Source organism: Sturnira hondurensis, unplaced genomic scaffold, assembly GCF_014824575.4.
Source record: "Sturnira hondurensis isolate 20B ecotype Veracruz unplaced genomic scaffold, ASM1482457v3 Scaffold0018337, whole genome shotgun sequence".
In the NCBI taxonomy this organism is placed as follows: domain Eukaryota; kingdom Metazoa; phylum Chordata; class Mammalia; order Chiroptera; family Phyllostomidae; genus Sturnira; species Sturnira hondurensis.
In genome coordinates, this window is record NW_028090968.1 from 3,073,979 (window position 1) to 3,101,268 (window position 27,290).

A 27,290-nucleotide genomic window follows, 5' to 3' on the forward strand; every position below is an offset into this window, starting at 1 on the left:
GTAGACCTCAGGACATTACCAGCACACTAGGATGATCTGTGTGCATGGGACTACCTAGTTTAATATTGAGTCCTGCGTCTTAAGAAAACCCTCGGTCCTGGGCAGAGTGGGGTGATTGGTCACACACAACATCCTCTTGGAGCCCATTGACTGACAACCCAGGGTGCAGGCAGAGGATTAAAGCATTTTGAGTATAAAAGACCCTGGAAGGTCACTTGGTCCCCAAGCCCCAAGTCCACGAGGATCCCTGTGGGCACCTGTCTACAGTGCAGACCCCAAGCTCCATCTTGACCTCGTGAATCAGACTCTGCTAGGTTAGAACCTGGGGATTTGTATTCTCACCCATAAGCCCAGCACTTGGGAGCAGTGACCCAGACCCAGTGAGGCTGAGAGAAGTGATTTGACCTGCCCAAGGACACCAGTGGGGGGGCGTCTGCTCTGCCTCTCCCTTTACTTTCTTTGTATCTCCCAGTAAGAGGCATGGATACCCCACTACTCACCCCATGAAAGGCAAGTGAATCTTATCACTTAACAGGCAGAGGGGGACTTAGGGAATTACCCACTGAAGTTTATTTTCAGTCATGTCTCCATTTGTCAATTTGTCAACTAAGGCCATTTAGTGAAAGCTTGTTACCTTAATATATACCTACATAGGAAAATTCCCTGATTTTGATACAAGAGTCACACCCTCCTTTCCCATCCACAACAACTCACTTGACCATTTTCTGGTCCAAGGACCTGCCCCGCCCGCTTCCGCCCAACCCTGCAGTGTTTAGACACCGTAGCAATCAGTGATGTTCTGTGTGAGCAACAGATGCTCTAACTTGTGAAAGAGATGTGGTGCTGGGGCAGCTCGAAAGAAGCAAAGGAAAAGCTGAAAACCAGGTCTTGTGTAGAGGATCCAGGCAGCAGAAACTGATGGGCAGTTGCTTCGGAGAGATGCTGACAGAATCAGTGCAAATCAGAAGACAGTGTGACTTTGCTCTAGATTGAAATCTCCAGGAACAACAGTTTGATCAGCAGATTGTCATACACTCAACCCCCAGCCAGACAAGGGCTGGGCACCCTGTTGGTCAGTCCTTCCTCTGGCCACGGAGGCAATAGGTCCTCCAAGGAAAATCAGGCTACTTAACTTCATCCTAGCATTAATGTCTGTAAATCAAGTAAGATGCTTTTGACTGCAAGAAAGAGAAAAATCCAGGTAACAGTGACTTCAGCTGCAGAGACTTTCACTTTTTTTCTACAACAGATAGCCTGGAGGTGGGAGGTGCCAGGATTGGTTTGGCAGCTCAGCAGCAGAATCACAACCCCCCATTCTTTTCATCCTTTTATGTTATCATCTTCAGAGTGTCATTGATAACACTCTCATGGCCCCCAAAGGCTGCCACAGCTCCAGACATTCCATCCTGACCCGACAGTATCTAAAGTAGTATCCAAGGGAAAGTACAGAGCTGAGTAGTTGGGGCAGAAATTGTACAGGGCCTACAAAGCCTAAACTATTTACTATCAGGCTGACCCCTGGCTTAGATCAATTATGGCTCATCCTTTGGACTGGGCACACGGCTGCCCAAATAAAAATTGGGTTCAGCTAGCAAGAATGGGAAGCAAAATGGTAATAGGGGAGGCAATGATAATCTGCTGCAAATATTAGTTATAATCTTTCCAACAGACTAAAATAAATGCCTATAATAATAAGAGCTTAAATAGATCTTCCCCTCTGGCCGCAGTCCTTTGAGGCGCCTGGGACACACAACGGTCCATGACTTATTGGTATCTTCATTTTCTTCTGACAGGCCTGTGCGTCATGATTGCAGCTTCCATCTACACAGACCGACGCGAAGATCTTCACGAGGGAAACTCCTATCTCTATAGCCAGACCTCGGAGGGCAGTTATGGCTACTCCTTCATCCTGGCGTGGGTGGCCTTTGCATTCACCTTTATCAGCGGCCTCATGTACCTGATACTGAGGAAGCGCAAATAAACGCCAGGAGCTGGGTTGATTTCACCGCAGTACAAAATCCACATTCAGATAACCATTTTGTATATATTCATTTTTTTTGTGGTTTTTCTAGCAAACATATTGTTTCCTTTAAAAGCCAAAGAAAGAGAAGAGTTTTTGCATTCTTGAGATCAGAGGATAGACTATGAAAGCTGGAATTCAGAACTCCTGCCCATCCTCAGGTCTCAACAACACAAAGCCAAAAGTCCAGCAGTGCTCAAATCCAAAAATGTTCAGCAGGATGTTTCTTAACCACGGAGATGTGATGGGGTAACAAGAGACCAAGAAAGCCAGGTCTGGGGCATGTCTTCCCCTAGGTTTGGGCCACACCAAGCTCCCCTCACCTCAGCTTCCCTTCCCGAATCTCTTGGTGTTCGTGGTGGAAAGTGGGCCATGGTAGGGGGTACAGGTGAGGGATGAAACCTCAGGTATTTAGCAAAGTTCCATGTGAATAACAAGTATGGACCCAGCTGTTCTGTCTATATCCAGACCATAGCCCCTAATTGCCTAGAGTGGGCCAGGTCCAGAAAATTCCACCCAAATTTGCAGCCAACGTCACCTGTTTGCCTTAGGGAAGTGAGGGGGGCAGTGGTCAGATGTGGGCTCACCCTGAGGCAAAGACTTTCAACCTGAGATCACTAGCACATCTCGTAAAATGCAGACTATCAGGTCCCCTCCCCAACTCCACCCCAAACTACGAAATCACAGTCTTCAGGGATGGAGCCTGGGAGCCTGCATTTCTAACAAGCTCCTCTGTGATGCTTACATGCTTTAAAGTTGAGGACCACAGCCCCTGGGCCAAGGGAGCAGAGCTGCCTCACAAATGTGAAGGATCTCATCATATCAAGCTAGGGAGGTGGGTCTAGACCCCACTGCAGACCAAAGCTCTGGTCTCCGTCAGCTCTTGATCCTTCATGGTCTTTTCCACAGCTGCTCTCATCTGGATTACCAGAACTCCAGTCCTAGGCCGCACACCCCAATAGCCAGCCACCCTGGGGAGCGCAGCCTTCTTATAGCCCTAAGTCGGAAGACCTCTCCTTTCTCTTCCTGCCCTGCCTATTAAGCTGGCTGGGCTTTACTAACCTCCTTTCTAGAGCCTCAGAGGACCCCTCCACCATTCATTCATTCATTCACTCATCAGCATAAGTTATGGAATGCTTGCATGGAGATACCATGTCGAGATAGTCTCCTTATTGGGCTATTGTTTAATGGAGGAGAGACTAAAAACCAATTAGGCAAACTAATTGAAAACTGATATGAAGGCTGCAAAGAGTGCAACCAAGGATTGAAAATCGAGGCTGGTGGGGTGGGAGGGAACCTGCTGCGTGCCTGCCTATCTTTAAATTCTGCAGGAGGTGTGGAGGTCAGCCTAAATAGCACGCACTCAGCCCCTGCGGATGGCATTTGCTGGGCAGCATCATCTATTCTGCCAAGAGAACATTTACTTCCGTGGAGCATCCCAACAGCCATTGAAGCAGAGGAATCCCTATTGCCATAGTTCTCACTTTAATGGGCACCAGCCTCGCCAGGGTCTGGGTGAGCGAACACTCCAGACAATTCTGAGCCCGTGCTGAGGATAGCTTTGGGGAGTTTGTCTTTAGGTGTAAGAGCACCGTGAGGTGTGGGGCTATGTGGGGACCTGGGAAGTGCCCCACTGAAGAAGCGCTTTGCACCTCACTGCCTTTTCCCTCTGGTGTTGCGAGCATGCTGCTGAGGAGGCCTGCCTGGGCTGGTGTGCGACCTCTCTGCCGTGTCTCCGAGCTCGGGTGCTACTTAAATGCTTCTGCACTCGACCTGCTGAGTGGCACGATGTCAGCCCCGTTCCAGTGTAGCTGGGGAGGTGTCTGTTTTGAATAGTATTAGGGCCACCGTGGACTCCTCTTCAGTGCAGGATTTGATTTTTCTGTCCATCTCCTCATTCATTCATTTATCATTTGTGCACTTGCAACAGAGGACTCCATGCCTACTATGCTCCAGGCACTGTGTGAGGCTCTGAAAACACAGGCGTGAGCAAACCCAGACATCCTCCCTGAGACAGGACACCCTCTCCACAGGGAGGCCACCTGCACAGTACAGGGTGACATCGGGCCAATGACAGGACTGATGGCCACGTCCTTGAAGACTCATTAGGCACGTGGTGGTTGGGAGCATGTCACACCCTTGGGGTTTGCAGGATGCTCCATGAGCCTCTGGAGGAAGGTGGGTCTCTCGTGCCCCAAGCTTTCTACCCAGCTGGCTTTTCTATAGTTCCTGGTAGCCACAATGGAAAACAAACAACCCTCAGAACCAGATATCTGGAAAGCCTAATCCCTAATCAGTGCATGCATTTCCTTCTCCAAAGCTTCAGGGGTGCTTGAGAATCTGAGATGACCCCGTGGATTTCCCTGGCTGGTTGCCACTGCTGTGCAGCCTTCAGCTTCCACAGTCGTGATGCTGATGTTTTGTGAAACGTGAGAGCTGCCTTCCGGCATTGGGGAGGTGGGAAAGGTGAGGCTGTGAGGGAGAAAACACCCACATTTCTTACCTGTAGGCAGAATCAGCCCTCACTTGGTGCTTACTATCAGTTATTCAAGAACAACACATAAAATTAACTGAGACATCCAAGAAGCAAACATCAGGGCCAAATATATTACTGGTAACAACAGTATTTGAAGGAGCTGTAGTTTGTGCATGTTAGGACATTTTTATACAGTACTGTAATTCTTTCATTGAGGGGCTATGGAGGGAGACAGACTAACTCATTTTGTTATTTGCATTAAAATTACTTTGGGTCTCTGTTCACATGAGTTTGGAAAATTGATTTGTTGCTCTGAGTGAATGTAGATATTTGTACCTGAATACAGGAGAATTGGAGACTTCCCCCACTCCTCCATATTCTGCTACAGGTTATTTGCCTGTGCGCATCCCTAATCAACAGGCTGTGGTCCTGGGATGCTCTGTGTTAACTAATGATGAAGACACCTGGACCCCCACACCTGTATGTAAACACACTAAACACAGTAGGTTAGATAGGAGCTGTAGCATCATTTAAAATCTACCTGGGTGGGGAATTACTAAACTCGCTAATAATTGAAAGGCTACTTACAATACAGTGCATGGGACAGTTTTGTGTATTGGGGGAGTGGTGGTGATAGGGAAACACAGGGAAAGGCCTAGAGGTTAAGTTTGGATCTTGGTTTGTGGACAAATGTGATTCTTAGGGTAGTTAGATACTTTCTACTTAAAGTGCCTTTAAAAATAGTACGTTTTCTATGTTTTGTATAATCTGAAACTGTACATGAAAAATAAAGTTTAAGACCAAAGAACCCAGAGAAACAGACTCTAATGTTCCCAACCGTGTTAAAGTGCTGCCATTTGGAGTGGCAGAGGGGTCATTTGGTTTCTAATGAAGGAGATGATGTGGTTTTTGCAGCAAGCAGTTGATGTCTGACAGTTTGTCACAGGACAACCTCCACTGCCTTTGCCTCCAATGATGGAGTGGGGGGAGGGGGGGGCTCCTAGATGATAATCAGCAGCCGCACAGAACCTGTGCTTTGAAAGGGTCTCACACTTGGTTAATCATCTGCTATCATCTTTTAAAAATTTTTCAAGTAAAAAAGATATTATTTACTTATTGTAGAGAGATGGGAAGGGAGGGAAATAGAAAGATAAATATCAGTGTGTGTTTGCCTCTTGAGCACCCCCTACTGGTGACCTGGCCTGCAATCCAGGCATGTGCCCTGACTAGGAATTGATCCAGCGACCATTTGCTTTGCACGCAGGCTGGTGCTGAATCCACCGAGCCACACCAGCCAGGGCCATTTAAAAATTCTTAATGATATTTCAGCAAACAGCTTCACATTCTCATTTTGCAATGGTCTCTGCCAATGATGGAGCTAGTCCTGTTGTTTCTTTTCCAATTACAGTTTTCATGCAATATTATTTTGTATTAGTTTCAGGTGTGCAGCACAGTGATTAGATGATCATACTTTACAAAGCGTTTCCCCTGATATTTCCTAGCCAGTCATGTTCTTAATTTGTATTTCATAAAGCCTTCTGCTTTAAAGGGTTGAGTGATGATGAAAATATGACTCTCTGCATAGCACACACTCCACTGAAAAAAAGGAAAACTCAGCCAGAAAAATAGAGATTGAGAGGTCTTTAGTTATTATTTAAGGAATGCCAAAAGTAGTAAAAGCTGTCTATCTAGGGAACCAACATGTCCTTAACTCCACACAGGAGTTGCAAACTCAGACTTCCCGGGGCCACTGTCCCTATTCTTTGTTTCTGGGTTTTTGATTGTTGTCCGTGTGGCAGGTGAATGGTGGCACTTCAGAAAACTCAGTTTCATATTTCTTCCATTCGGGAAATTATCTTTTTCATTCAGCAAATTTTTGCTGCCTAGCATGATTTATCCTAGAGTATGAAATTCTATGTCTGGTTTAGAACTTGCTTTGCCCATCCTTGCAAATCTCCAAATCCTTGGACTTTCCATCCATTTAAATTGTAAGCTTCAGGCAGAGAGAATCTCAGTAAAGCCATCTTCCATTTTGCCATTAGATGGACCATATTTGCCCCAAGATTGACTTTCTCTTGTAGGAGGGAAATGGCAACATTCTAATGTGTTTCTATAGCTTTTTTTCTGTTACTACAACATCCACAGGTATGTGGTTGATGTAAAATTGGTGGCAATTTAAACTGGTTTAAACTGTGGCCCATGGGCCAAATCAGCTCACTGCCTGATTTTGTAAAGTTTTATTGGCACACAGCCACACCCACTAATTTACATATTTTTTCTGTCTGCTGTCAGAGACAGAATGAAGCAGTTACAAAAGAAACTATATGGGACTTCCAGCCAAGATGGAGGCATTGGTAGATACACTGTGCCTCCTTGAACGAACAACGACAAATTTAAAAACAAAAAACAACCAGAACTGACAGAAAATTGAACTGTATGGAAGTCTGAAAACCAAAGAGTTAAAGAAGAAATATTCATCCAGACTGGTAGGAGGGGCCGAGAGGGCAGTTGGGCAGAGAGGACTCGTGGCCAGACAGCAGCTGGCAGACAGGGCAGTCCAACATTTGTGTGCAGATAAACCTGGAGGAACAACTGGGGAGTAGATAGAGCTTGCAACCCAGGGTTTCAGAAAGGGGAAATAAAGCCTCAAAGCCTCTGACTTAAAACACCTGTGGGGGTTGAGGCAGCAGTGGAGGAAACTCCCAGCCTCACAGGAGAATTCACTGAAGAGACCCACAGGGTCCTAGAATATACACAATCCTACCCACTCAAGAATCAGCACCAGAAGGGCCCAATTTGCCTGTGGGTATCAGGAGAAGTGACTGAAAACTGGCAGAGAGTGGAGCAAGTGGCACTGTTCCCTCTCAGACCCCTTCTCCACATACAGCATCACAATCCAGCTCATGGGTTGCCCTGCCCTGGTGAACACCTAAGGCTCTGTCACTTACTACATAACAGGTGGGCCGAGACAAAAAAAAAGGCCCAAATGAAAGAAAAGATCAAAGTTCCAGAAAAAATACAACTAAGCAATGAAGAGATAGCCAACCTATCAGATGTACTATTCAAAGTACTGGTAATCAGGATGCTCACAGAAAAAAAAGGAAAATAGTGATGGGAAGAAAACTGGGACTCAAATCAATGGTGTGGACCAGAAGGAAGAAAGAAACATTCAACCAGAACAGAATGAAGAAACAAGAATTAAAAAAAAAAAAAATGAGAGGCTTAGGAACCTCCAGGACTTCTTTAAACATTCCAACAACCAAATCATAGGGATGCCAGAAAGAGAAGAGGAAGAGCAAGAAATCAAAAACTTATTTGAAAGAATAATGAAAGACAACTTCCCCAATCTGGCAAAGGAAATAGACTTCTAGGAAATCCGAGAAGCTCACAGATTCCCAAAGAAGTTGGACCCAAGGAGAAACACACCAAGACACATCATAAGTACATTAGCCAAGATTAAAGATAAGGAGAGAATCTTAAAAGCAGCAAGAGAAAAGGGGACAGTCACCTACAAAGGAGTTCCCATAAGACTGTCAGCTGATTTCTCAAAAGAAACCTTGTAGGCAAGAAGGGGCTGGAAAGAAGTATTCCAAGTCATGAAAAGCCAGGACCTACATCCAAGATTATTCTATTCAGCAAAGCTATCATTTAGAATGGAAGGGCAGATAAAGTGCTTCCCAGATAAGGTCAAGTTAAAGGAGTTCATTATCACCAAGTCCTTATTATATGAATGTTAAAGGGACTTATCTAAGAAAAAGAAGATAAAAAATATGAACAGTAAAATGACAACATACTCACAGTTATTAACAACTGAACCTAAAAGAAAAACAACAACAAACTAAGCAAGCTAAGCAAACTACTAGAAAAGGAAAAGAATCACAGAAATGGAAATCACATGGAGGATTATTAGTGGGGGAGCAGAAGGGGGAGAGAGGGGGAAAAGGTACAGAGAATAAGTAGCATAAATGGTAGGTAGAAAATAAATGGGGGTGGGGGTGGGAAAGAATAACATAGGAAATGTAGAAGCTAAAGAACTTGTATGACCCATGGACATGAACTAAAAGGGGGGAATGTGGGTGGGAGAGGGTGTGCGAGGTGAAGGGGAATAAAAGGGGGAAAATGGGACAATTGTAATATTCAAGCATAATCAATAAAATATATTTACTTTAAAAAGAAAGAAACTATATGGATCACTACGCCTAAAATGTTTACTATCTGGCCCTTTACAGAAAAAGTTGGCCAAACCTCGGAGTAAACCAAATGTTTTACAATAGCAGTGTGAAGGCCACTGCTTCCCAGCCTGGAATATAGGTCTTCACTGCTCTCTTCTCTGCCACCACCCCTCGGCCAATTCCACATTAGTGCCTGTTGCTTGTCGCACCCAAATTTAGGATTAGCATTCTTAGGTGCAAGCAGCCGTGGCTGCAGCTGATTTAGACAGGAAAGGAATTTACTAAAAGGAAATCAGCCTCGGCCAGGTAGCTCAGTTGGTTGGAGCATCGTTCCATACACCTAAAGGTTGTGGGTTTGATTTCTGGTCAGGGCATGTACCTGGGTTGCAGGTTTAATCCCTGGTTGGGGCCTATTTGGGAGGCAACCGATCAGTGTTTCTCTCTCACATGGATATTTCTCTCTCACTTCCCCTCTCTCTAAAAATCAATAAAACATATCATCAGGTGAAGATTTCTTTTTAAAAAGAGGATATCGTGTAGCATGCAGGCTTGGAAGCATGCAGCCGACCACCACACTCCACCGGCTTGCCTCAGAGTCTTTCACAGGAAAGTTTAGTGAGGAGATGACTGCCATGAGGAGATGGTACCACGTGCACCAGAAACCTGATATTACACAGTCAATGCCTCTGATGGAAATCACCTGTGCTATCTCTTTTTTTAATTTTAGGTTTGGCTGGGTCATGTGTCCATGTCCTTGCTGCAAAGGAGGCTGGAAAATGATTACTGGGTTGGGGGGGGGCTCCACCCACAGGGCATCCCTGGCTGCCACAGATGAGAATAAGTCTACTGAGACATGATCTGCTTGGGGAGGAAAGGTGGCCAATCTCTCAAAGGATGTGGACCAAGAGCCTTTTCCTGAATGGACTTTTATTGGGTTCATTTTGCACAGGAATACAAGTAAAGCTCATTAATCATTGTCAGGCAATAAGGATCAAGCCATAGATAACAAAGAACTCTGATGGCCTATTTTGCGTCAGGGTTAGATAGCTAAAGAGCTATACAACTTTGAGGGACAAACTCACTTCTTGCTTGGACCCTTATTTAATTGAGAGCATTCTAAACAAAGCAGGTTTCATAGGAGTTTACATATTCTTTTTTAGGCCTGATTGCCCTAGGGAACCCACCCTTTCCAGCCCAGGCATAGTTTCAGGCTTAAACCAGGCAGGGGTAGTAAGGTAGCCAAGAGATTAGGAGACTTCTTGCAGACAGAATGAGGACTCAGCCTATGTCAGAGCTGAGGGGCAAGGGTCCATCACCCCCTTTTGCTCTAGCCCCCCAAGTCCTTCCCTGGGGCCTCCACGTCATTGTGCCTGTCTTAGGTTATTCCCCACTTGGGGAATCTTACCTGTCATTGGCTAACTGACCAAGCATTGGGGGTCAGTTATGGATGAAGTAAAAAGAGCAGAGGCGGAGCCCCTGCCAGGGAGATAAGCTTTGTCTCCTTAGTGGCTTTTGGTCTAAAGGTTGCTCACTCAGCCTTAGCCATGGGGGAGTGGGGGGTGGGGGATTACAGCTTCTAAAACCAGGCAGGGAAGTTCCCAACAACTGGGCATGTTTAATTTGTGTGGTGGGTGGTAAGTTCCCACCCATCAAGACTCAGGAGTAAGGGAATCCCCCAACAAAGGAAAGAGTTCAGATACTGGGCAGTTGAACAGAATGTAAATGCCCATTAATACCATTAGAACTTAGTTCCCTATTTACCAACAGCTAAGCTAGCGCTTCCCAAATTTTATTCCCATCCCACCTATATTCTCTTTTATTTAGGTGTGAACAGCCTGTGGTATTATTTACTGAACATTTTTTCTTTAAGTCAACTTTTAAATATAAATATTTATGTAAATGTTATATAAATTTATTCAAAATGAAACTATAAACTAAGTTGAAAATCAGCATTAGGGTGGCATAGTTAAATATGGTACTTAAATCCTCCTACAATCACAACAAAATTACAACTAAACTACAGAACAACCGTCATTCAGAGATGCCTGAAATCTAGCTGAACAGAAGTCCTACAACTAAGGATCTAAAGAAGCCACATGGAGACTGCTAGGAAGACAGAGAATGGGATGGTTTCACACCCACAGGTGGTAGATAAAAATCTGGAGGAATATCTCACACATAAAAACGTGCCCTTTGAGAATCGAGGGGACCCAGCTCCATATGAGGTACCCAGCCCAGGGTTCCAGGACCAGAGAGAGAAGTCCCAATGACTTCTGGCTTTAAAAACCAGCAAGGATTGTGACTGAGTGAGTGAGATAGAGGACCATTTGTGTCCCAGGAGATCCTCTTAAAGGGCCCATGGAGACACACTCGGACTCACTCCCTCTGAATGCCAGCACTGGGGCACTAGGGATGTATGAGGAGGAACTGAGTTGTCTGGCATTGGGGCAAGAGCTGGAGGAACAGCTTTCTCCAAGACAGAAGTGCTGGCAGAGCCCTCTCCACAAAGAGCTGGCAGGCAGGCACCATATCTGAGACTACATCAACCTGGCTCACGATATTCACCCCACCCTGGTGATTCCCTGAGATTCTGCCTCACCCAACTTGTAGGCCCAACCCAAACCATTTTCAGTGTCTTTTCCATACAAAAAGACTGTCTTGGCTCATGCTCTGGATTTTCCTAAAATCTCTCAAGCAAGCAGCATCTGGCCTCAGTGTGCCACATACATCTTGCTAAGTGGCCTCAGGCCCAGCACTAGCAGCAGCCTGCTGTGGTTTGCAGCTTGGCCTCTCCTGGGAACCTCCAAACCCAACACAAGTAGCAGCCATCTGCAGATTGCTTTGTAGCTTATGCTGGTGTCCCAGTGCAGGGCACAGTTGGCAACTGACCTCCCAGGAGACCCCAAAGCCAGGGTGCCCAGTAGGAGACAGCTTCAGGACACATCAAAGCACCACCCAACCTTTTCTACAAGGGACACTCTCAATGAGTAAACCCAGTAGGGACCAGAGCCCTGCTGAAGTAAGTCCTGCTCCATGGGGTCTGCCCTTACACAGCTTATCGTCCAGGGTGGTCATAGACAGTCCTTGCAGCCAATTGACCTGGGGGTAAATCCTTCCCACTGAGGTGCCAACAGCAATCAAGGCTCAATTACAAAAGGAGGGTGTACATAGCCCCCACAGGGTGTGCATCTGGAATGCTCAGCTCCAGCGGTCAGGAGGCTGTGCCACTGAACCCTACAGGACACCTACTACATTAGACCACTCTACCAAGCCCAGGGGACATAGTAGCTGTACCTAATAATAGGAACAAACACAGCTGTACAGCTACATGGTAGCTGTACCTAACAATAGGAACAAACACAAAATAAGGAGACAAAAAACAGATTCCAAATGAAAGAATAAAACAAAACTCCAAAAAAAGAGTTAACAAAATGGAAATAAGCAATCTATCAGATGTAGAGTTCAAAACAATGGTTATAAGGATGCTCAATGAACTTGGGGAAGAGTAGGTGAACTTAGCGAGAACTTCAACAAAGAGATTGGAAACATAAAAACGGAACTAGAAAACATAAAAAGAACCAGTAAGAAATTAAAAATACACTAAGTGAAAAGAAGAATATATTACTGGGAATTAACAGTGGGGTAGATGAAGCAGAGGATCAAATCAGAGACTTGGGAAATAATAAAGCAGAAAACACCCAATCAGAACAGCAAAAAGAAAAAAGAATCCAAAAAACGGGCATAGTATAAGGACCTTTGAGGCCATTTCAAGCACACCAACATTCACATCATGGGGGTGCCAGAAAGGAAAGAGAGAGAACAAGGAATTGAAAATCTTGTAAAAAAAAATGATGAAAAACCTTCTTAACATGGTGGAGGAAATAGACATATTATACAAATCCTGGAAGCGCAGAGAACCCCAAACAAGATGAACCCAAAGAGGCCCACACCAAGACACATCATAATTAAAATGCCAAAGGTTAAAGACAAAGAAAGAATCTTATAAGCAGCAAGAGAAAAGCAGTTAGTTATCCACCAGGAAGCTCCCACAGGACTTCCAGCTGATTTCTCAACAGAAACTTGGCAGACCAGAAGATATGAGCAAGAAATATTCAAAGTGATGAAAAGCGATGATCTACAACCAAGACTACTCTACCCAGCAACGCTATGATATAGACTAGAAGGAAACATAAACAGCTTCCTAGACAAGAAAAAGCTGAAGGTTTTATCACCGCCAAACCAGTATTGCAAGATATGTTAAAAGGTTTTCTTTAAGAAGAAGAAGGGGGAAAAGATAAATAAAATATGAATAATAATATGGCAATAAAGGCCCTGGCCAGGTAGCTCAGTTGGTTAGAACATCATCCTGATCTGCCAAGGTTGAGAGTTCGATCCCTCATCAGGGAACATACAAGAAGCAACCCATGAGTGCTTAAAGAAGTGGAACAAAAATTGATGTTTCTCTTTCTAAAAAATCAATAAGTAAAAACAATTTTAACTGGCAATAAATACTTATCTACCAACAATCACTTGGATTGTTGATAGATAAATACAAATGGATGAAATGCTCCAATCAAAAGACATATGGAGGCTGAATGGATAACAAACAAAACCCCCACATACATGCTCTCTACAAGAGACTCCCTTCAGATCAAAAGACACACACAGACTAAAAGTAAAGGAACAGAAAAAAATTTCCATAAAAATGGAAACAAGCAAACAAACAAAAGCTAGGGTAGTGATACTTATACCAGAAAAAAATAGACCTAAAAACAAAATACATGAACAAGCAGAACAGAAACAGATTCACAGATACAGAGAACATTTTGATGATTGCCAGATGGGAGGTTGGGAGATGGGTTAAGAGGCTGGGGGAAAACAGGTGAAGGGATTAAGAAATACAAATTGGTAGTTACAGAATAGTCATGGGGATGTAAAGCACACCATAGAACATATAGACAATAATATTGTTAACGACTATGTATGGCGTCAGATGGGCACTAGACTTATCAGGGAGATCACTTAGTAAATTATATACTCTCTAATCACTAGGTTGCACACCTGAAACTAATATATAATAATATTATATGCCAACTGTAATTGCGAAATAAAAATTATTTAAAGTAAAAAAAACAATTAAAAAAGAAAATCAGCATTAGTTGTCACAAGAGACCCAATTCAAAACTAGATATGAATAAAAGTAACAGTGCATGTTATTGCTTATTACAAACTGTTGTCTGCAGAAGGGTTTGAGCCTTAGAATTGTTCTTTCCTAATTAATAAAGCAGGTTAGTAACAGACGTGTAAGCATTAAAAATGATCAAGACCACACCTGCCTGATGTAATCAGAAAGCTAAGTAGAGAAGAGAGATGACAGTCACTTCCTCCTATATGATGTGACTTTAAGTGCCACCTGAGTCAGTTGGGTACCACTGTGAATATAAACTTAATGGCTTAAAAAGCCATGAATTTATTATCTCACAAGTCAGAAGTCTCACATCAGTCTCACATCAGTGTCAACAGGGCTGGTTCTTTCTGGAGGCTCTAGGGGAAGAGTCTGTTTCCTCCACCGGAGAGCATATGCCTTTCCCAGCGTTCAGAGTCCACTGCCACTCCTTGGCAACCGGCCCCTTGCTCCATCCTCAAAGCTGGCAGCACAGCATCTTTTCTCCTTTCTGAACTCCTGCCTCCCTGGGAGAAGGACCCTGTGATTACAAGGGGTTGATAATCCAGGATAATCTTCCCATCTCAAGATCCTTAATCACATCTGCCACGTAAGGAAACATTCACAGCTTCTGTGGTTTAGTTTGTAGACATCTTTGGGGGGCCATGACTCCATCCCCCACTCCAATCTTGTCTTCCTTATATGGGTTCTTTTGGGGAGGACATAAGTAATAGTTAAAAATTAAAGTCTAATGTCTTCATTGGTGTAAAGGAATTCAGATGTGTGTTTTGTTCCTTCCTGGTCAGATTTCCCCTGTATTTCCTCTTTCTGTACTGGGTTTCCTCTCTCAAGCTGGTTTTGTAATACATCCCTTCAAGAAAGCCGAACACGCCTCATACTCTCACCCCTTCCTGACCGCAATTCCCACTGGAGCTTCTGGAACTGCATCGGCCCAGGACTGGAAGAGCTGGAGGATGCCTTGTGCAAGCTCACACCAGTGGCTGCTGGAGCAACGTCTCTGACAGGTGTCTGGAGGGCAATAATGACAGAGTGTGTCTGCTTTAAGGAGCTGAGGTTTCTGACTCATCGCCTGTAGGGCGGGAGCTTTGATTGTTCTTTTTTCTGTTTTGATCACTGCTTTTCTTGCTCCCACCCAAGGCCACAGCCCAGTACTTCTGTGACCAGCCAAACTCTCCCTGGGAAGCAGGCCGCTGTATGATGTAAAATGCATGGGACTCAGAACCAGATAGGCCTCAGCTCCAATCTAACTCTGCGATTAGGAGCCAAGAGGCTTAGGCAAGCTACCTATACCTCGTAGAATCCCTAAAATCTGTGTCCTAATCTGCAAAACAGGGATATAGCTTAGCTCTGAAGCTAGTCCATTCAGTCTTCCGTTTACCCAATATCCACAGGATGGGGGTGCAGAGGTGAGCGAGGGAGCAAAGGATTGAGGCCATGAATGTCATCTATTACGGCAGATTTCCACTTAGGGCCACAAAATAGAGAAGGGAGAGTGTGTGTGTGGCAGTCGAACCATGTAGGACACAGGTGTAATACTTGTGAAAGTGCAGATTCTGGAACTCTTAAACCTCTGAGGGTCTGACCTGGAATCTGAATTTCAAAAGGATTTCAGTTTATTTTGATGATAACAAAAGTTTGCAAACCATCATTTCAAGGGACCAGACTTATGTACATACGTCAGATGGATTTTCATTTTACCTTGGGTGGTAAACCTGGAACGAGAAGTATTTTGTACCCAGACATGTATATGGACCTTTACTCCCACTGATCCAGGGTGCAGCCAGGAGGGGGCCCAGAGAAGATTTGGAATGGTGTCCAGAACTCAAAGTGTACAGGAATATTGGAGGAAATATTAAGATGTCCTCACCCCCCACCCCCCGCAGGTGTCAGTTGGGGGAAGGGACACATGGAGCAGGGCCACTGAGAGCTGTTTTGCATAGCAACAGTTTTGCAGCTAACCTCTGGGATGGTCATTTAACATATCTATAACCTTTAACTGGTTTCATAGATATGTTAAAGAGCTGTGGCCAAGTTTTGGGCCAGGGAGAAGTGGGTGGCTGGTACCCAGGCTGGAATTGGGGGCTGCTTCTCTGAGACAGTCCTTGCTTGAGAGGCATATGGCTTTAGCAGAGTGCGGACCCCGTCTTGGCCAGGTGAGGGGGAGAGCCATGCTGTTTTGGAAAGATGTAGACCCCTGTAGCCATTAGGAGAGAGAGCCATGCGGTTTCAGCAGAGTGCAGACCCCCTCTTGGCCAGGTGAAAGGGAAGACCACGCAGCTTTGCCAGAATGGAGATCCCTGCGGCCAGGTGAAGAAGAAAGATGCACTTTAGGTGGAGTGCGAACCCCTGCAGCTTTGGTAGAAGAGGCCCACGAGGCTTTGGGGCGCTCCCTTTGGCCGAATGGCCTGGAAAGCGGAAGAGACTTTGACTGGCACTTGGTACAAAGAACTCTTGCCAGTGGAAGGTGCCACGTGACTTTGGATTAATTGGAAATCCTGCCTGGACAGGTGACACAGCCCACAGTGCCAATGACCTGAAAAACAGACGTGTGCTCTTTTCCTGACTTACGGTACTCAGAGTTGGGACAGTGGGAGAAGGGAGCGCTCTGTGTGTGTGTGTGTGTGTGTGTAGGTGTATATCCTTAAAGACTTTAATATTTTAATGACGGTATTAGGCCTAAAATAGCATTAAATAAACATTTTGTTTCCTTTTCACAAATCTCTGGCATTGAGAGATGTCTTTCCAATTGGCGGTGGACAGTAGAGCCCAATAGATATTAGTGTTACCGAACAAAGGTCCGAGTGGGGGGGGGGGCAGGGGTAATACTTGGCCCACCGAGGGATGCCAAAAACTGCTTCAGAAAACAGAGGCCCCTCCCAAGGACAGTATACTAATATCTATTGGGCTCTTCTGTCCGCCGCCAATTGGAAAGACATCTCTCAATGCCAGAGATTTGTGAAAAGGAAACAAAATGTTTATTTAATGCTATTTTAGGCCTAATACCGTCATTAAAATATTAAAGTCTTTAAGGGTATACACCTACACACACACACACACACACACACAGCACACCCTTCTCCCACTGTCCCAACTCTGGGCACCGTAAATCAGGAAAAGAGCACATGTCCGTTTTCAGGTCGCTGGCACGTGAGCTGTGTCGCCTATCCAGGCAGGATCTCCAACTAATCCAAAATCATGAGGCACCTTCCACTGGCAAGAGTTCTTTGTACCAAGTTCCAGTCAAAGTCTCTGCTTCCTCCCAGGCCACTCGGCCAAAGGGAGCACCCCAAAGCCGCGTGGGCCTCTTCTACCAAAGCCGCACTTCACCAAAGGCGCGTCTTTCTTCTTCACCTGGCCGCAGGGATCTCCATTCTGGCAAAGGTGCATGGTCTTCCCTTTCGCCTGGCCAAGAGGGGGTCTGCACTCTCCTGAAACCGCATGGCTCTCTCTCCTAATGGCTACAGGGGTCTACATCTTTCCATTGCAGGCACTATCTCAGAGAAGCAGCCCCAGTTCCAGCCTGGGTACCAGCCACTCACTTCTCCCTGGCCCAAAACTTGGCCACAGCTATTTAACATATCTATGAAACCAGTTAAAGGTTATAGATATGTCAAATGACCATCCCAGAGGTTAGCTGCAAAACTGTTGCTATGCAAAACAGCTCTCAATGGCCCTGCTCCATTTGTCCCTTCCCCCAACTGACACCTGTGGGGGGTGGGGTGGGGTGAGGACATCTTAATATTTCCTCCAATATTCCTGTACACTTTGAGTTCTGGACACCATTTCAAATCTTTTCTGGGCCCCCCCTTGGCTGCACCCTGTATCATTAGTATACCGTCCTTGGGAGGGGCCTCTGTTTTCTGAAGCAGTTTTTGGCATCCCTCGGTGAGCCAAGTATTGCCCCCCACCCCAGCTGGACCCTTGTTAGGTAACACCGCCTGCCAAAAAACTTGTATGCAAAAATTATCCTCTTTCCAATGCATTTGCTTTATGCCCATTGGAAGGCCAAGTGGTCAGTGAATGAGCAAGCAATGCTACCGCCTCCTAGTGGTGGTGTGTGGCCATACAGTAAAACAATATAAAACACCCAAGATTACATCCTGTCACGTCCAATTAAGCCAAATTCTACACAGCTGACAAAAGGTAATGTGAGTTTTTCCTCATTACATTTCAATTTATTACAAGCAAAACATTTCTAGGTACCTATTTTCATTGTGCTCAATTTATTAATTTTTAGCCATGTGGTTTTTTAACCTTGCTTTCAGTTACTATAATACTGTATTATTACATTAAGACAGACTTATAGTTTGCAACTGGATGTCAGAGTAGAATTTACTATTCTTACCCGAGAAAAAGAATATATTTTCAGTGCAAAAAGCACTTTGAAGTCACTTTAAATAACTGTATTATAAAAAGTACTTGTGACTGTTTCTTTAAGTTCTTCCTTGTAAGAACTCCACATTATGTACCAGGGTTTCTGAATTTTGGCCCAGTTGACATTTGGGGCTAGACAATTCTCCGTTGTGGGGCTATCCTGTGCGTGTCAGATATTTAGCAGCATTTCTGGCCTTCACCCAGGAGATGCCAGTAGCACATACAATCCCCTGAATTTTGATAACGGAATATATCTCTAGACGTTGCTAAGTGTGCCCTGGGGAGGGAAGGCAAATCGTCCTCATTTGGGCAACCACTGCTGGAGAGTTTTACAGACCAGGAAGTATGGTGACTGGCAACCACCAGGGGGCCAAGAGGTTGCTGTTGGACATTGCTAGCGAAGGTGGCTGGCCCAAAACATCTCCTGCCTTTCAGAGGGAAATGGGGCAAAGCCAGTGACAGCCTACCCTACTGGGGCCACAGCATACCTCTGAACTCTCAGGAGAACAGCACTGGAGGTTCCTGGTCCCAAGCTTAAACTGTACATTTGCTCCATATTTGTTATCAACAAAAACAAAGTGAGACCTGAGTAACCAAAAATAAATTCTTCCCTTGTAGAAGGACAACAGTGTAATTTTGCCAGGGGCTTGGAAACATGAGAGGAAAGGGAGGTATGATGTCATAAGAGGGTGCAGCCAGGGGGCCCCCCAAAGAGGGATTTGTAATGGGGTCCAGAACTCAGGGTGTCCAGGAAATATTAAAAATATAGGATGTCCTCACCCCCACAAATCTGAATTTGGGGATGGGACACATGGATCGGGGGCCATTGAGAGTTGTTCTGCATAGCAAAAGTTCTGCAAATAACCTCGGGAATGGTCATTTAACATATCTATAACCTTTAACTGGTTTCATGGATATGTTAAATAGCTGTGGCTATACCTTGAGCCAAAGAAATGGGAGTGACTTCCACCCAGGATGTAATTGGGAGGCAACTCCCCTTGGTTACAGTACCTGTGTCAGAGCTCAGAGATGGTTTGCTCCATGCCATGGGGCCACGCCTGCCCAGATTTACTACAGCAACCCAGAAAAGCTGGAAAAGGCAGGAATGCTGGCAAGTGTAGGGGATGGTGGGAGGAGTCAGAAATGGGGCTGCAAAGGAAGATTGGTGCTGGGGTTTATTTATTTATTTAAAATTTTAAAAAATCTATTGATTAGGCTATTGCAATTGTCCCATTTGCCCCCCTTCACGGCCCTCTGCCCTGCACACTCCCTCCCACCCACATTCCCCCCTTCAGTTCATATTCATGGGTCATACATATAAGTTCTTTGGCTTCTACATTTCTTATACTATTCTTACCCGCCCCCTGTGTATTTTCTACCTACCATTTATGCTACTTATTCTCTGTACATTTCCCCTCCGCCCCTCTTGCCTCCTCCTACTCCCCAATTGATAACCCTCCATGTCATCTCCATTTCTGTGGCTCTGTTCCTGTTCTAGCTGTTTGCTTAGTTTGCTTTTGTTTTTGTTTTAGGTGTGGTTGTTAATAATTGTGAGTTTGCTGTTATTTTACTGTTCATATTTTTTATCTTCTTTTCCTTAGATAAGTCCCTTTGACATTTTATATAATAAGGGCTGGGTGATGATGAACTCCTTTAACTTGACCTTATCTGAGAAGCACTTTATCTGCCCTTCCATTCTAAATGAAAGCTTTGCTGGATAGAGCAATCTTGGATGTAGGTCCTGGCTTTTCATGACCTGGAATACTTCTTTCCAGCCCCTTCTTGTCTGTAAGGTCTCTTTTGAGGAATCAATCAGCTGACAGTCTTATGGGAACTCCTTTGTAGGTAACTGTCTCCTTTTCTCTTACTGCTTCTAGGATTCTCTCCTTATTTTTAATCTTGGGTAATGTAATTAAGATGTGCCTGGTGTGTTCCTCCTTGAGTCTGACCTCTTTGGGACTCTCTGAACTTCCTGGACTTTCTGAAAGTTTATTTTTTGCCAGATTGGGGAAGTTCTCTTTCATTATTTTTTCAAATAAGTTTTCAATTTCTTACTGTTCCTCTTCTCCTTCTGGCACCCATATGATTTGGTTGTTGGAACATTTAAAGATGTCCTGAAGGTTCCTAAGCCTCCCCTCATTTTTTTGAATTCTTGTTTCTTCATTCTGTTCTGGTTGAATGTTTATTTCTTCTTTCCGCTCCAAACTGTTTATCTGAGTCCAGGTTTCCTTCCCATCACTGTTGGTTCCCTGTATATGTTGCTTTATTTCACTTAGCATAGCCTTCATTTTTTCCTCTATTGTGCGACCACACTAAACCAATTCTGTGAGCATCCTGATTACCAGTGTTTGGAACTGTGCATCTGATAGGTTGGCCATCTCTTTGTCACTTTGTAGTATTTTTTCTGGAGCTTCGATCTTTTCTTTCATTTGGGCCATTTTTTCTGGTCTTGATACTTCTGTTACATAGTGACTGGGAGGAGCCTTAGGTGTCCACCAGGGCGGGGCAACCCACATTGCTGGGTTGTGATGCTGTATGTGGGGAAGGGGTCCGAGAGGGAATAATGCGGCTTGCTTCGCTCTCTGACGGTTTTCAGTCACTTCCCCTGCTTCCCACCACCAAATTGGGCCCTTCTGGTGCTGATTCCCTTGTGGGTGGGTTTGTGTATGTTCTAGGGGCCTGTGGGTCTCTCCAATGAACTCTCCTGTGAGGCTGAGAGTTTCTCCTGCTGGCGCCTCAACCCCCACGGGTGTTTTCAATCAGAGGTTTGAGGCTTAATTTCCCCAATCTGGGGCCCTGGGTTGTGCAGACTGTCCAGCTCCCCAGTTGTTTCTCCTGGTTATCTGCACACGAATGTGGGATCACCTGCTCCACCAGCTGCCACCTTGCTGGGTCCTCCAGCCACAGACTTATCCGCCCAGGTCCTCCAGCTGCTGCCTGGCCAAGAGTTCTCTCTGCCTGGCTGCCCATTTCTTCCCCTCCTGCTGGTCTGGATAAGTCTTCTTTAACTCCTTGGTTGTTGGACTTTCATACAGTTCCATTTTCTGTCAGTTCTGGTTGTTTTTGGTTTTCAAATTGTTGTCCTTCTTTTTGCTGTGTGAGGAGGCACAGTGTGTCTACCTTATGCCTCCATCTTGGCTGGAAGTTTATTTAAATTTTAAAGATTTTATTTATTTATTTTTAGAGAGGGGAAGGGAGGGAGAAAGAGAGGGAGAGAAACTTCAGTGGGTGGTTGCCTCTCATGTGGCTCCCACTGGGGACCTGGCCTGCAACCCAGGCATGTGCTCTGCCTGGGAATTGAACTAGTGACCTTTTGGTTCACAGCCTGCACTCAATCCACTGAGCTGTACCAACCAGGGCTGGCACTGGGATTTAAACCCGGGTGTGGCAGCCATGAGGGTCAGAACCACGTGGCTTTGGGTCTCCCTTTGCCGTGCAGCTTAGGAAGCCGGAAAGCAAGATGCAGAGCTCTCCCTTAGCAGTTCGGAAGAATGCAGGAGAGATGCTGCGGGAAGGAAAGGGGTGCAAGGACTCTTGCTGGTGATCCAGGAGAAGGTGCCACATGGGTTTGGATTAAGAACTGGAGATCCCGGTGACACCGCTGATGGTGTTGGGAACCGAGGGAGGCCTGCCAGTCAAGCACAGATTACTGGGAAGAACTGGGGCTGCCTGAGCCATGGACTTCTATTTCTTTTCCTGAGATACGGGACCCCAGACCAGGCAAAGGAGGGGGGAGGGCTGTGTTCATTTGTGGGTGTTTTAAGAGACTTTGGAATTTTAACGAAGACATTGTCTTTACTCTTAAGTCTATATAATGTTTGAACAAATAATTCCTTTCCTTTTCACCCATCTCTAGCATTGAGAGCTATTACTTGGCTGTGGGCAAGGCAAATTTAGGAGCAAGGGAAACCTAGGACCTAGTAGGTCCTAGTCCTAGAACCTAACCCAGACATGTGTGTGTGGGGGGTCCATTCAGTAACATTGTGCAACCCCTTCCCTGGTGGCCAATCAGGGAAAACCATGGGAGACCACATGCACAGTAGCTTCAAAGTAATACAACTACTTGCACATGTGCAACAAAAGCCTGCCAAGACCAGCCAGGAAGGATCCACCCTGTAAGAATACAGTCCCTCCAGCCCATGAGGTCAGTCTCTGCTTGGAGTTGGCCTGCTCCCATGTTCTCTGCTATACACTCTGCATTCGTTCAATTCTTTGTCCCGATCACCAAGAACCTGGTTACCTGTGCCCACCTGTGACAATGTGACCCTGGCCCAGGGTTACCTTAAATACACAATTTTTTTTTAATCAGAAGGGAAGTTAAACTGCTCTGACATGCCATCGCCTTGTGCAGAAAGGAATGGCAGTGAGGACACGTGCCGATGGAGAGATGAGAGCCCAGCCAGAAGAGCATTCACATTCCCAGTTGCACCTAGAGTTGAGGATGGGGAGTGTAGCTTATCTGGTTCAGGTGTTGTCCCGATACACCAAGGGCGAGGGTTCTATTTCCAGTCAGGGTACACAGGAGATTCAACCGATGAATGTATACATAAGCAGACACACAAATCGATGTTTCTCTCTCTCTCCCTCCCTCTCTCTCTTAAAAAAAAAAGAAGAAAAGAATCAATTAAAAAAAAACAAAACACAAGACCACCACCACACCTCTGTCCTCTTAGCTGTGTTTAGGTTTGGGTTTTCCTGGAGCTTGCTTTCCCTCTTTGTCATCATACAGAAAAGCTTTCTGTCCTGATAAGAAGGACCCTGAAAGCCCCTCAGACCTTCTCAGAATAAGCTGTGATATCCAGATGGTAAGGAAACATTAACCCCACTGAGCTGGCTGCCTACATTCAAATCTGGTCCCAGCAATTCCCTGCTGTGTGATTTTAGACAAATTGCTTGATGTCTCTGGGCCTCTGTTTCCTGAAAAATGAGAATAGCCATGGCAGAAATGGCAAGGGGCATACAGTCGGTACTCATTGAGGGCTATTAATCCCTTATTATTGTCAAGTCACTGGGCCAAGGCCACCTACCAAGTATGTAGCAGATGCAGAGCTTGAAATTAGATTTTCTGACTTTAAATCCTGGTTCTCAACCTTACCACACACTGGAACTGTAACAGTAGAAAATTGTAACGGGGAATCGTGACCCACTCCACCATTCTTCTGACATTGTTTTTGTAAGTGCTGACTCTGACTAATATGTCGCTTGTAGATGAACAGCATGTTTGTATAAGAATCCTAGGAACTAACTTCAAAAGGTACAGACCCTGACCTTCAGCCATCCCAGCTCTGGGATATTTGCTGACCTTCAGCAGTGAAGCTGGGATGAAGCGAAGCCAGGATGACTAAAGCAGGACCAGGCACACCAGACCATCTCTTGCCTTATCAGAAAGGGCTGTGCTCAGCTGCACAAAGAGAACTTTGCAGGCAGGCCCCTCCCGTGAGCTCTTTGTTCTGTTCCCCTCCCCTCCTTATAAAAACTTCTGCCTCCACTGAGATAGGAAGGTGGTCTTTGAGACGTGAGAGCCCATTTTCCCCAGGAGATGGGCGAGTCCCCAGTCTTCCAGATGGCCAGCACCTGAGTAAGCCGCTCTGCGGTACCTCAGCACCTGCCTCTCCAGTGCGGGCTTTCACAGCCTGACCTGTGTTCGGTTACAGAATGGCTTGGGAAGCTTCTGAAGCATGGATCTCACAGAGGTTGCCCTTTAATTGACCTGGGGAGCAGCCCGGGTGAGGAAGTTGTTAAAATTCTCCAGGTGACACTAACAAGCAGCCTGGGCAGATAACCTGTCTCTCCTCTATGTTAGGACTCAGATGCAATCAAATGATAGTTGGAATTGTGCAGTATTTAACCTTATGTCTGGCTTATTTCAGCTAGCATGATGTCCTCCAGGTTTGTCCACGTTGTAGCACATGACAGGGTTTCCTTTTTTATGCCCGAATAACAATCCACTGCATATACATACCACATTTTCTTCAGCCATTCTGTCAATAAACATTTACGTTGTTTCCACCTCTTGATTTCACATCCAAGAGGTACCTGGAGTAGTCAAAGGCATAGCAACAGAAAGGAGCTGGTGGCTACCAGGGGCTGGAGGAGGCATAATGAGGAGTTACTGTTCAATGGGTACAAAGTTTCAGTTATGCAGGATAAGAAAGTTCTAGAGAACTCCTGTTCAACATTGTGCCAAGAGTTAACAACACTAACTTTGTTAGGAGGGGAGATTTCATATTATGTATTTTATTTTTTTACCACTCTAATTAAAAAATATATGACAGGGTCAAATGGGTGGTTTGGGGAAGTAAATGCTGAAGGCTCCAGAGGGGGCAAAGGTCATAAACAGTGGGACTAAATCAGAAGGGGCTTCCTGGAGGAACTGGTGGTGGCTGAGCTCACCTGAAGGTGGGCTTCTGGGAAGAGAAGCACAGGGAGAGCAGGAAAGGGTGGAACCAGCTCCTAGAGCAGCTGCCTGAAGTTTCCTGGGGGATAGATGGGAGAGGCAGGCTGCAGGGAGTGCAAGCAGTGGTCTACTCCCTTTAGCATGAGCTGCAGACATGGAAACTCCCAGAGTTGCCTCCACTGGTTAGAAGGCATGGCCTGCCTACTCCAGCCTCCCGGCTTCTGGGTGAGTTGACACAGTAACCAGAGTACCAATTAAAGGGAGGATGACTCAGCCTCGAGTTGCAGTCTCAGTCTTGCTTGGCTTGTTTTCTGGCAAAGGAGGGCAAGAGAGCCAGTGAGTGGGCAAAATGGGGCAAAATGTATCAACTTGCCAGATTTTGCCTGTAGCTCAGTTGGTCCCAAATTTAGCCTAGATTTCTGTCTTATTGTTATGTGGGAAAAGTCTTGCTGGTGGGAGAAAAGGAGTTTTCTAGAAGGTGGTCTGTGGATCCTGGATTTGCTGCCTTGGAATTCCCTGGGGAGCGTGCCAAGAAAACAGATTTCTGGACCACATCCCATACTCATTGAGTGGGACCCTCCAGTGGTGGGGCCCAGGAATCCGCCATTTTCACAAGCTCTTCAGGAATTTGGACTGAAGGATGTCAGTGGATGTAACTTGGGACTATTTCATGGGGTGCTTAACCCTGTAAGCTAGGCCAGGCAGCCCGAGTTTTGAGGTGGTGATGGCCCAACCTACTTGAGCTTTCTTTCCTCTCTGCTGGCTCTCGTCTTGGTCTCACTGAGTATCACAGACTCAGAGTGGACCTCAGAAGTGGTTTGAAAATGCAATGACCTAACTTCAATTCATTCAGCCCCAAATGATACATTTTGATAAAATTCTCCTACACATGCTCCACAGGTTTTTCAAAATGTCTATCAATCACACTGATGTGGATGTTTATTGCTTTCTCTGGCAGTCTAATATTCAGTCCCCTTGCTCTGCTAACAAAACTCCAAACTGCGTTTGGCAAGTGTGTGTTTCTCTCCTGGCCTCTCTCCTAGGCAGTGAGGACAAGGAACACTTGAGCAACTACATCTTATCAAGTCTCCATCAGCTCTTGTCCCTTTGATTGCCTCTGTCTCTTTCTTAGCCTTTACTAGTCTGTGCCAAAATTCTTGCGGCAACCCTGCTGTTTTAGTTTTGGTCTACTCGACAACTCTAAAGGTTCTTTCTTTATGTCTGCATGGTGCTACAATGTTTTGGAAAACTTCATCCTGTGTTTATTTGTCAAAGGGAGAGGGGAAGAGCAGAGGTGGGGAGAGTAACGTGAGTCATTTCTATGCTATTCATTTTGCCATGTTCAACTTAGCCCATCAGAAAAGCTTTACATTTCATCACAGACAACATAGAGTAAGTTGCTTCCATAGTCTCATTGAGTTTTCAGTCCTCCCATTTGCACTGAATTTCCAGCCAAAACTAATTGCCTTTATCTACATCATTCTATTCCAATGTGATGAAAGGGTGAGTGAATGAATGAAGTGAGGAGGGAATGATTGCCTAAAATAAAATAAATCCACCAGCAAGGGCTTTTGTTTCTAGGTGAAACTGATGCTCTGGAATTGGGAACAGTCAGAAAAGAGTTTCTGACTCTTAAATTTAGAAAAGCCAACTAACTTCTAAGGTAATTCCAATTACAGCTTGTGAGTGAATCAAGGAGAAAATCAAAATCAACTGAGAACCAGTGTGGAGGTCTGGGAGGAAAGAACCATGTTGTACCTAAATATTAGTGAAAGATTGTCTACACTGGCACCATATTTCAAGCATGTGATTTAGTGGTGTTGTAAAAATCAATTGGCTTCAACACCAAAAAAGGACAAAAAGCAGGTTTAATTTCAATTTCAATGTGAAGAAGAGGCATGACTGCCACCTGGTGGCCATTTCCCAAATCATTTGTTCGGGTCTTTTAGGGATGAAGCTGTAACTCTTGAGTGTGGGAAGTTAAAATGCAGGCATTCTAAAGCCGTCAATTTGGCTATTGACCTGGGCTGTATACATTTCTACATTCAATTAAAATCTTGATTATAAACCAAAATAATTTGGTTTGGTCAGGTAAAATGAGTTTTCCTCCTTCTTTAAATCAGATATTCCTAAAGAAGAGATATGATGCCAGTGATTCCTTTTTTATGGTCAGTCTACATTTTCTTCTGCCATGTTATTTATCCTGGAGAAGAAGGGTGTGTGCATTTACTCTGCTCTCCTTAGTGGCCTTGGGACAGAATAACTGGACCCTAGGGTCTGGGCCTGATATATGCACTGAAGGTTCCCTGGAAGTTATTTATTCTTCCCTGTCCCTGGATCATCTGCACCACCCAGTCCCGGCCACTGTCATCTTGCTCTAACCATTGCAATAGGCTTGGAACTTGTCACCCTGGTAACCATTCTCCCCCATTACCCAGACCCCATTCACCAGTCTGTTTTCTACAAAGCAACCAGAGTGATCTCAAACCTCTAGTTTGGTCCAGTCTCCCATCTGTATTGAAAGCTTCAATGGCTCTCCATTACTCCCAAGATAATGACCAAACTTCTTTTTAAAAAAAAATATATTTTATTGGTTATGTTACTACAGTTGTCCCATTCCCCCCCTTTATTCCCCTTCACCTAGCACCCCCCTCTCCCATCAGCAT

General features: G+C 45.2%; 1 protein-coding gene across 1 annotated transcript in view; it reads left to right on the forward strand.

Annotated features, from left to right (window-relative positions):
- Nucleotides 1–5,304, forward strand: part of EMP2 (epithelial membrane protein 2) — a 36,014-nt gene extending 30,710 nt beyond the window's left edge. Inside the window, exon 5 of the mRNA XM_037069001.1 lies at nt 1,794–5,304. Coding sequence (XP_036924896.1) covers nt 1,794–1,981 — 188 coding nt within the window. The 3' untranslated portion in view covers nt 1,982–5,304. The remainder of the gene's footprint in view (nt 1–1,793) is intronic.
- The last annotated feature ends 21,986 nt before the right edge of the window (nt 5,305–27,290 follow it).